At 39.3% G+C, this 10,593-nt stretch overlaps 3 protein-coding genes across 5 annotated transcripts; 1 reads left to right on the top strand and 2 right to left on the bottom strand.

Moving 5' to 3' along the window:
* Positions 1–211: 211 nt before the first annotated feature.
* Positions 212–2,862, top strand: LOC111496946 (peroxisome biogenesis protein 7). The gene has a single exon (XM_023147525.1). The coding sequence runs from the start codon at positions 331–333 to the stop codon at positions 1,279–1,281; it is 951 nt and encodes a 316-aa protein (XP_023003293.1). The 5' UTR covers positions 212–330; the 3' UTR covers positions 1,282–2,862.
* An 879-nt stretch (positions 2,863–3,741) lies between these two features.
* LOC111496947 (myb family transcription factor EFM-like) lies at positions 3,742–5,754 on the bottom strand. 3 transcript variants are annotated; one of them, XR_002720535.1, is made up of 7 exons: positions 5,549–5,754; positions 4,955–5,324; positions 4,775–4,851; positions 4,660–4,696; positions 4,385–4,577; positions 4,210–4,309; positions 3,742–4,161 (listed from the first exon to the last, which is right to left on the bottom strand). XR_002720535.1 is itself a non-coding variant. In XM_023147527.1 (7 exons), exons 1-7 carry the CDS (start codon positions 5,549–5,551, stop codon positions 4,068–4,070), a joined length of 879 nt encoding a protein of 292 aa, XP_023003295.1. In that variant the 5' UTR covers positions 5,552–5,754; the 3' UTR covers positions 3,742–4,067. The 3 variants fall into 3 exon arrangements, 2 of the variants coding, with proteins under 2 accessions (XP_023003295.1, XP_023003294.1); XM_023147527.1 differs by having other exon boundaries at positions 4,210–4,314; XM_023147526.1 differs by having other exon boundaries at positions 3,742–4,314.
* A 3,094-nt stretch (positions 5,755–8,848) lies between these two features.
* LOC111496950 (protein DELAY OF GERMINATION 1-like) lies at positions 8,849–9,991 on the bottom strand. Its single transcript, XM_023147530.1, has one exon. The coding sequence runs from the start codon at positions 9,849–9,851 to the stop codon at positions 9,045–9,047; it is 807 nt and encodes a 268-aa protein (XP_023003298.1). The 5' UTR covers positions 9,852–9,991; the 3' UTR covers positions 8,849–9,044.
* Positions 9,992–10,593: the final 602 nt, after the last annotated feature.

The following is a 10,593-nucleotide window of genomic DNA, read 5'->3' as shown; positions in this document are numbered from 1 at the left end:
GAGCCCAGGCCCAGTTAATGCCACTTTTACGAGCCCAGGCCCAGTTAATGCCACTTTTACGAGCCCAGGCCCAGTTAATGCCACTTTTACGAGCCCAGGCCCAGTTGATACCACTTTTACGAGCCCAGGCCCTATAATAATTCTTATATCAAATTATTTATTTACCTAATTCTAATTTAAAATAGATTATGAAAATAAAAAATATAATGTTTTCTTGGAAAAGGGGGATGTAATTTCTGGTAGATAAAGATGCGTAGATTCCAACAAATCCAGAGAGAGAGAGAGCTTAGCCTATTCCTGAACTGAACTCTAAGTTCTACACCTTCGATCATGCCCGTCTTTAAAACCCCCTTCAATGGCTACTCTGTCAAGTTCAGCCCCTTTTACGAGTCCCGTATCGCCGTCGCCACCGCCCAAAATTTTGGAATCCTAGGCAATGGTCGCCTTCACGTCCTCGATCTCAATCCCGCTGGCCCCATCTCCGAGCACATCGCCTTTGACACCGCCGACGGAGTCTACGACGTCTCTTGGTCCGAATCTCACGACTCCCTTCTTGTCGCCGCTGTTGCCGATGGCTCTGTCAAGCTCTATGACCTCGCTCTTCCTCCCACATCTAATCCCATTCGATCCTTCCACGAACATACTCGTGAGGTTCACTCTGCTGACTACAACCCTGTTCGTCGCGACTCCTTTTTGACTTCCTCTTGGGACGATACCAGCAAGCTCTGGACCCTTGACCGTCCCACCAGCGTCCGAACCTTCAAAGAGCATGCCTATTGCGTCTATTCTTCGGTATGGAACCCTCGCCACGGCGATGTGTTCGCTTCAGCCTCTGGCGATTGCACCGTACGCATCTGGGATGTGCGTGAACCAGCCTCCACCATGATAATTCCAGCTCATGATTTCGAAGTTCTATCTTGCGATTGGAATAAGTACGACGATTGTTGTATTGCTACGGCTTCGGTCGATAAATCGATTAGGGTATGGGATGTGAGGAGCTACAGGACCCCGGTTTCTGTTTTGAATGGCCATGGATATGCAGTTAGGAAAGTGAAATTCTCCCCCCATCGGCAGGGTTTGCTAGCGTCCTGCTCGTACGATATGACTGTGTGTTTGTGGGATTACATGATGGAGGATGCTCTTGTTGGGAGATATGATCATCACACTGAATTCGCCGTCGGAATCGATATGAGCGTGCTTGTTGAGGGGCTTCTTGCTAGCACTGGATGGGACGAACATGTTTTTGTATGGCAGCATGGGACTGATCCAAGAGCCCCCTGAGAAAGGAAAGATTTTGCTACTTCTGAAGAATTTATGAATTTTATCGTAGTTCATAGATTTTAAGTGAATAAGTCATTTTAGTGTTACAAAAAATGAAAATGCACTACTTGTTGGCAGAATGTATGTTCGTTCAAGATTGAACCGAATGTATTATTATAGTCATTTTCTTTTTTAGAGATTGAATATAAGCTTCTTTTTCTCTGGAACTTGTATTCCTTGGACCTAGTCTTTTACGCCATCTCTGACATTGTGAAGTGATTAGTAACGAGAGTATATTCCATAGTTTTTAAGTCCTATTATCTACCTGCTAGAGTAGTAAGTGAACTTTGCCTTTTCATGAGGCTCCTCTTTTGTGGCCATCTTATTTGCTGTAGGGTCGTTGCCCTGTAAAGATTATATTGACTGTACTCCTAGGCTGCTTGGTTTCCATGCTTGTGTGAACATGAGGTAGACAACCTACATGGATGCCAACTTGAAATTTCTGGTGTGATCATTGGGTACATCATTTCAGCTGGAGGAGGGATCAGAACAAGAAAGTTAGAATAGGAGCTTAGCGGTAATCGGGCTATTCTAGAACAAGATAGGCAATTCACTGGTTACTGGTTTTAAAATCACCAACTAGACCAGCTGTTTTAGATACGTCCCATGTTTATCTACCTACGCCAGTGTATCCATGTGTGTCATATAATTTCGATCATTAGATACGTCCCATTTGGCATTTCCTAATCCATGGAAACCAGATTTGTGAACTGTAGATGCATGATGTTTCCTATTGTATCTGTGAGCATGACTCAGTTAGTTAAGACATATTGTCGAACTCTCAAAAATTGTGCAACCACACCTTGCTTGTTTGAGTCCAGAATGGTATTCATCTTGGTTCTTAGATAGTGTCTGGACCATGTCACTGTAACTATACTGCATACACTTGCATATGCGTATGAATATCATCTTTAGATCAAATCATCCTACTGAAACTCCCTTCTGTATTAGTATCACTTGAGGAACTTGATGCATTTTGACACTTGTGCCTAAAAAGATACTTGGGATAAAAAATTTCATTCAATGGTCTAACCTTCTGGTCTGTTTTGTGTACTTTGATTGACTGTTGTTTCTGGTTACATCAAGTCTTGTTAAGTGGACTGCAGGCAGACTTTTGTGATTGGAGGAAACCGCTATCCGGTAAAGATGTGTAAAATTTTAGAAGTTGTAACTGCGAAATGTTTCTTGCAGAAAGGAATGGTTCATGGCATGCAGGATACTGGGAAGAGCTCTGCAGAAATTTGTTGGGAACCTCAATCTTGTTACACAGCAGGCTTGCCACTGCATGTCTCATGCTGGCTCATGAACGCCCTTGCTTCACTCGCAGTTCCTTCAGTTGTTAACTGGAAGAGCACTAAGCCATTAGTCATTACCCCTAGTGCTTTTCCCTGCCTCTCATCTTGTCTATCTCGATTCTCTGTCGTCAAGATAAGCTCGGCCTATGGTTCTAATTCTAGTAGAACTTGAAAATCTTGTTCCAAAGGTGTACTGAGATCTGATTAAATCATCAATCTTTTGATTCAATACATTCTTCTTTTCCTATTTTTTTAATTTCATGCCTAGTTTCTTAAAATGTCAATTTTGAAAGAAGCGAGGGGGCCTACATATGTGCCATATATTTTGTCCCTAGAGGCCATCACACTTTAGCTACACTATAAACAAGTTACAAATCATTACAAATCTATGATTTTGATTCTCTATAAAGGACTAGAAATGCCTTACTTACTTATCATTGGGAAGTGCATTAACATAAATACAGTAAGAAGAGGTAATACAAAAGTGTGTAAACTATAAAATCGAGTCAAGTCTATATCTAAAAGATATTGTCCTCCTTGTGTTTTTACTTTCGAGCTTTCTCTCAAAGTTTTTAAAACACGTCTATTAGGAAGAGGTTTCCACACTCTTATAATAAAATGTTTCGTTCCCTCTCTCCAACCGATGTGAGATCTCATAATCTACCCTTTTTAGAGTTAGCATCCTTGCAATTAAGTGCTATAATAGAGTTATTATAATCAGCAAAACAAGTTAGATCGAGAGGACCAAGAGGCTGCCAGAATGCAAAATCTTCCTTTAACATGGATTTTAATGGCCCTTCGATTCTATTAGGAGGAGGTTTCTTTTCGATTGCAAATGAGTTATCTAATATTACTGTGACAGAAAGATTCAAAACTGCAAATGCCATGCCACTGGCACTGGATTCTCTTCTTGAGCTGTGATGTTAGCATCTAGAGGGCTCTTGTATGTCCTCATTCTTGTTCATGCAGCGTTTTCCATGTATCTCAACACTAGGGGAAAAAACAATAAAAGCAGACAAAGAGACAAATGCATAAAGAGAAAGCGAATGGGCATGGCATTGTCGCAGGTAATCTACTGATGGGGGAAACTCAATGGATCCGATATTGATGAAGTTAAGCTCGTGGATGACGTAGGAGGTCTGCAGAATTATTAAAGTGAAGAATATGCAATGAGTTACATTATGAGTGTTGTTTGTCTGCCATACATGCAATGAATGCCAAAACTCAAAATGAATTCAAACCCAAACGGCTGCAAAAGTTCTTCCCTTTTTTTTCTCTGTCCCTCTAACTATTATTGGGTACAATTATCATGGCCAGCTGATTTTGCAATAGGAGACCAGATTATTATTATCATCATCATCTTCTCTGCAACTCAACCAACAACTTCACTTCACTTCTCTATCCTTTTGGCTTTGTGTATAATATGTATATATGACATCACACAGGTAGCATTCAAGAAAGGGAAAGTTCAGTGGTGATTTCTTTATTACTATTACTCTTTGTGTAGCTCAATCCCAGCTGCAACTCTGGCTCCCATTCCTCTCTCCTCTTCTTCATCGCCTCAACACTCCCTTCTTCCCAATAATTCCCTCTCAACTCTCTTATCTTTCCATGACTTGCCGTTGGATCATTCATTCTTCTCATCTTCCACGCCCTTTCTCCTAAGCTACTCCATCTACTCTTTTGCTCCAAAACTTGGCTACATCCAAATATCAAACGGATAAACAAGCAAGAGAAAGTACATTAAAAAAGTTCAAAAGTTTTGATACCTGTAAGGCCTGCCATGATAGGGTGCAAAAAGTGTTGTTCTAGCAGTTCCAAAGTGGGAATGGAGATGCCTTGTGAGTACTGGATGGCAGCAAGAATGGCGGGTTGGTTGTTGGAGCAATAAGCTCATGATGCCATTATTACTGCTATTGAAGTATCCTCCATGCATCACCCCATTGCATGCTTCTCCTATAACTATTACACACAAAAACAAAACTTTTGAAAAACCCTAAATCCATAAAGATATGAGCTTGTTTAATAAAACCCTAATCTGTACCTTGCCCAGTTTGGTCAAGCTTCTTACTTCGATACATCTGAAAAGGCAATGTGTGTGTGGCTAATTAGGGTTAGGGAAAGTGAAAACTCATAAAAAGCTTTGATTTTTACAGTACCTGTAAATGGCTCTTAACATGGGCAATGCTTAGTCCTTTCACATTCATCAGCTGAAGAACCAACTTGGGTGTTGCTCCTACAATTAACACAAAGATTTGAACTTTATAACTATTTTGGATTAAGAGACTAAATTTACACAAACCCTTTTGAAATTGTTGAAAGAAGAGACAGATTATTACTCTCTTGGCCACCAAGCCTTTCAACAGCATTCACAAAATTGAGATGAAGCTCAGGAGTCCAACGTAGACGAGGCACTTTTGATCTAACATACTGTCTCACTGTCGTCCTCCTTGCATTTTCTTCTCTTGATGAGTTATTAGCATTCTGAATTGAAGTGCTTCCATATTTTTTTCTCTCTTCATTTTGCTCAACTACTACATTAGTGTCATGATCACCATCTTCAACCCTTGCCTCTTCATTCAAATCAATCAATGAGCATTTTCTTGATGACAAGGGATCGAACTTCTCTTCGGCTCGGCTCGCTCGCCTTTCATCGGTCCCGTCCCACTTCTGTCGATCTCGAAAATTCAATAATAGGTTGCTGCAATACTGACAAGAAAAGGGTCTAAAAGGGTAAGATTTTAAGGAGAAAAGGATCATGATTCAGATCATCTACATAAACATATCAAGAACTGTTCACGTATAGAAATTAGGTTTCTTCCATTAAACCTAAAAGCATAAGGTAATAAACTTGATATCATTTTTTAGAATCTATTTACAAATAAAGCTATGAATATCATGAATTAAAAGAAAGATGAAATATATATACAAACCATGAATAGAAGATGATGAGGTTGAGCTTGGATAGCTCAAGTTTATCTTCCTCTTGAAGGTAATTGAAGAATGAATATCAACAAACTCGAAGTCCTCGATCTAAAAGGCTGATTCCCACTTCAAATAATCAACAAAGCTCCACTCCAGTTCATTGATTGGATCAAACTGATGCTTATATTGAGAAAGAGAGAGTTTTGATGATCTGTGAGTTGGGCTTGTTTTTAAAGCAGCAGGTATCATGATTTCATAAGCTATATATTCTTGGACTTTTATTCATGCAAAAACGTAAGAAGCTGACCTTTTTTTTTTTCTTTTCTTTTTGGATATCTCTCCCTCCCCACTTGTGGTTGTAATAATAATTCAATAATGCTAACCAATGGGATTTAATTTCCACAAAAACTGTTGGGAAATATTCATGTGACTGTCCCGCTCTCACCTTAATTGACTGAGTACCTCTGAGCTACAAAGTTGCTCAAATGAACAGAGTAGATTAGATATCCAAACAATCCATATACCCACCATTTTCAATGCATATTCCTACCCAAATTTGGACTTTTATTACTGCTATCCAAATAACCTCAACAATTGGAAAATGCAGAAAACACAAAAAACTCATGTTTTTACTCCATGTCTTCACAAACTTGTTTCTTCCTTACATGAACAAATGATTATCAAAAAGAAAACCATAAAAAACCCTTTTGTTGTTTGAACACGTATGTGTATAATAAATAAGGCAAGCTTATTTATGGCTTCGTGTGGGTGTGTGAAGGGCAACAATTAAAAAGTACCAACTCCCTTAGCAACAAAAACCTCATAAATTTCTAAAGAATAATTAAAGGTATGCTCTATATGTATAGCAACCCCACACGTATGTCTCCAACCTCCCTAATTCCATTAACAATTCTATGAAATTCTTGCGTTACCATCACACATTTACATGGATCTCATTCATTCTCATAACTCCCTTTGGTTTAGTCTTTCAAGAATCAAAATGGGTAGACTTTATTAAGACTATATTACAATGATTAAACATATTATAATGGAGACCCTTTTGGATATAACCGTGATTGAATGAGGTATTGTCCGATAAATTAGAAGCTCATAGAAGGGAGCATGGGTTGATTACCTACCCAATTGACTAATAATTATACTCACTTGTTTGTAGGGTAATAATTGGAGGGGGAAATAGAAGTAAATGGGTCCATAATTTAATTCTGGTGCAACTATTCTTTACATAATGCTGCAGAATAGCATTATTTATGCTAGTGTGTAGCACCATAATGCTATTTACATATGTATATCTGTAAGAGAATTGGTAGGGTGTGAGGTGAATTATTGGTAGCATGTGGGTTCTACTTTTTGCGTAAGAAAACACATTAATCGTTCATAATTTTAAACTCAAATCCAAAACCATATGGGATCCTTATGATGAGGATGTGTTATTTAATATAACATGTGATTTGTTTGGTTAGAAGTTAGCCAAAGATTTATTGGTTCCAAGTGTGGAGGCCTTTACTAAGAATTAGCATGGCTAAGGTTAGCTGAATAATTGCCATTAGGATACTAATCTCAAACTTTCTATTCTTCTACTTGGTTCAAGGATAATAATGTTTAGAGGTTATTATTTTTTTCTTAGATCATTCACACCATTAATTATGTCTTTGAAATGACTAGTTTTTTAAGTTCATACTGGTTGGGGAAGAGAACAAAACACCCTTTTGTTATACATGTTTTGAAGCGGAAGCTCGAAAAAAGGGAAAGCTCAAAGAGGACAATATCTGCTAGCGGTGGATTTAGGTCGTTACATTTCCACACCCATATAAAGAACCGACCTGGGATCTCACAATCCACCTCCCTCTCCTTCGAGGCCTAACATTCTCACTAGCACTCGTTCCCTTCTCCAACCGATATGAAATCTCACAGTCCACCCTCTTTAGAGCCAGCGTCCTCGTTGACACACTACCTGGTTCTAATGGCATTTATAACAGCCCAAACCCATCGCTAGCAAATATTGACATCTTTGGGTTTTCCCTTTTAGGCTTGCACTCAAGATTTTTTAAATTGGTGTGTTAGGAAGAGGTTGTCTCACGGTTATAAAGACGCATTTTAAAACCTTGAACGGACACCTGGAATAGAAAACCGAAAGAGGGCCATGTTCAAAATTTGGATTTAAACGAATCTATGCCATAATTGTAAAGATATAGTTTTGTTTCCTGTTGATACAGATAGAGCTGCTCCTTCTTCTTGTTCGTGGAGAGTAAAGAAGGCATATCATAATTGATGGAAGCTACAATTCAGCAGCTAGCTAGCCTAAGTCTTCCAATTTTTATTATGTGTTAGGGTGAGTACAATTTTCAATTTAATCACATTTAATGATTGATATAAAAGTCAAATCCAGCGTTAGAATATTTTATGACTCCATTTTTGATAAATTATTCAACATAAGGATCACCATTTTCACAACCAAGTACCTTTCAGTCTCTTTCTTTCTTACAATTATACAAATGATAGTAACGTTCTATCAATTACGTTGAAGAATTTCTCTTCATTATTCCTGCCCATCCAGGGTTTTTTCCCTACCTTCTCTTAGTATTAACAAGCTAAGGTGTTCGAAACACATTTAAAACCACTCCTTTTTAATACCTCTCACTTTCGTAAGCTCATTCTCGACACAATTTTCAAATATGGATCATATCAAGCTTCAATGATTCTACACACACTTTAAACTCAGTTTACACGTGAATCAATCGAATAAAAGTCAGAAGGTATGAAGGGAGGTTGAAGGTAAATCATGAAAATTGTTGGGTTCATGACTACATTAAAAACACAAAATGTGGGTTGGTGCATGGTCTTCATTGAAGTAGGGAAAGTAATAATAATATTATATAATTGAGATTTAGAGATATGCACGTAAGCGGTGATGGCCTGACCAGTGAGTCGGCCCATTAGGAGGACAAGTGGTGGGGAGTGGAACAGAAGTACTGGGCCTCCCTCACGACAAATCTATACCTTAAGAACATACAATCCAATCTAACAGTCTAATTTTAGTATTGCTATCATGATATAGCAACTGTTGCTATCTAAATTTTGACCGTATAAATTTCTATCGATAAAACATATGAATGACATCATTTATATAAAATTAATTCTGATGTTTGTGTTCTTTTTTAAAAAATATTTTATCATGTGACGAAGATAATTTACCAAATTTACTACATTTCAAGAAGTAATATTTAAAAACATATAAAACATTTTTTTTCTTACAGAACAGTAATTATCATTCATTAGATAAGGAAACAAATTTCCAAATCCTATTTTGAATTAATCATTAGAAAAAAAGGTAAGAGAGTCCCAAAGCATAAGAGAAACAACAAAGCAAACCATAAAATTTAGTAAATTTCCCTAATAACTAAGAGATACAACTAAGTGGCGATGTAAAAGAGACATGTATTTTTGTGTGCGTGGGCATAGTAATGTAATCGGCAGATATGAGAACTAAGCGGTGGTTTGATTTGGGCATAGACCCATTCTGCCGTGCCTTCGATCGCTTCCTTTTCCCCACTCCCGCACACATACATGAAGTTTCTTGCTGAAGGCTAACAGCGTCACCGTCTGCAACGGTCTCAGAATCTCGGTCAGCTCAATCAGCGTACGAATCCTGAGTTTGTCAGCTTCCTCCAAGATTCTGAGCATCTCCCCGTCCTGCTTTTCCAGAGCCCTCCCCAGCTCCTCGCTTACCTCCTGCTCTCTCACTGATTTCATCGCTATCCCCACCACCGTCTGGTCCGCTATCTCCTCCTGCAGTCTCGCCAGCTCCGACGTCAGCCTCTCCTCTTCCTTGATCGTTCTCTTCTGCAGATTCTCCAGCTGCTCCATTTGCTTGGGCGATAAATCTCCCAATTCATCCACCGATTTCATTCGCTGCCGGAACTGGAGGAGTCGCGTTTCGAGATCGAGGCTTGTGAGGGAGTAGGCGAGGCGGATGAAGAGGGAGGGGCGACAACCCGCGATCCATAGGAGAGAGGTTTCTCTGGCGGTGCACCAGACAGGGGCGAAGTATGCGGACACGTCTTTTTTGGCTAGGTGGGTTCGTCGATCAATGTAGTCTTGGAACCGCTCGATGTTCTTGTCGATGAGGTTGATGAGTTGGCGTTCGGTTTCTTGTGGGTCCGAATTTACTCTGCTCTGGACGGCGTCGAGGGCTTCGAAAAGCTCCCTCTGGCTCTCCTCTTGGAGTTTCATCCAGACCTGGAAACAGCGGTTGGATTCAGCGTGGTCGCTGCTGCTCCCACTTTCCGCCATATCTTACGAACCTAAAGCACTCTGTTTCATTTATTTATACATCTTAGTGAAACACGAAAAAGCATGGCATGTGTTGGAGAGCAGGAGACGAGCCCTCAAATCCTCCCGTCTTTATATTGGTAATAATTAAATTATAAATTTATTTGGATACATATAAAACCCCGAAATTCCATGAAAGTTGGGACATCAAAACGGAGGATGAATAAAATTGTATATGGATAATAAATGAGGCAGCGGGCAGATGTTGCAGCAAAAAGACAACGTGTCGCTCTAGTGGGATCCTTAACACACAAGGAAAAAACTACATTGAGAATTCCGAAGTGTTCATATTGTGTTCCATTTCCCCACCTTCCCCCTCGAAAGTTCGACTGTCCCAACTCTGATTTCAGGAGGCTCGAAAAGGGAAAAGAAATAAAGACAAAACCTTTGATTTGGTGACGTTTAGCGATGTGAAGTAGGCGCATCGAAGTCGGAGATTGCTTTTCGGTCACCCTTCCTCCCTCAATAGGTTTGTGTTGTGACTCCTGAACGTGGACACAAATTCCACACGAATACATGCGTCTCACTTTTATGCATGTAACCATCTTTAACGATCTTTTAATTTGTTTGGATAAAATTACTCTTAAAATTTTGGGTGTCAATTTTGTCGGATAAATTCTAATTAAAATTCTGAGGAAATGGCTTGAAAGCATGTTTCACAAGAAGCGTTTAAATTTGGCAGATCATGTAGTTACCCACTAAA

This window comes from Cucurbita maxima, unplaced genomic scaffold, assembly GCF_002738345.1.
Source record: "Cucurbita maxima cultivar Rimu unplaced genomic scaffold, Cmax_1.0 Cma_Scf00023, whole genome shotgun sequence".
NCBI lineage: Eukaryota > Viridiplantae > Streptophyta > Magnoliopsida > Cucurbitales > Cucurbitaceae > Cucurbita > Cucurbita maxima.
Note: the sequence above shows the minus strand (reverse complement) of the source record. Positions and strands in the feature narration are given on the sequence as shown.

Excerpts from the sequence above, each read along its gene's own strand:
- LOC111496946 (XM_023147525.1), top strand. The coding sequence starts at position 331 with ATGCCCGTCTTTAAAACCCCCTTCAATGGCTACTCTGTCAAGTTCAGC.
- LOC111496947 (XM_023147526.1), bottom strand. Across the intron at positions 4,852-4,954 it reads AAGGCTTGGTGGCCAAGAGA|GAGCAACACCCAAGTTGGTT; the intron begins GTAATAATCTGT and ends TGTTAATTGTAG. Across the intron at positions 4,315-4,384 it reads TATCATGGCAGGCCTTACAG|CCAAGTTTTGGAGCAAAAGA; the intron begins GTATCAAAACTT and ends ATTTGGATGTAG.
- LOC111496950 (XM_023147530.1), bottom strand. The coding sequence starts at position 9,851 with ATGGCGGAAAGTGGGAGCAGCAGCGACCACGCTGAATCCAACCGCTGT.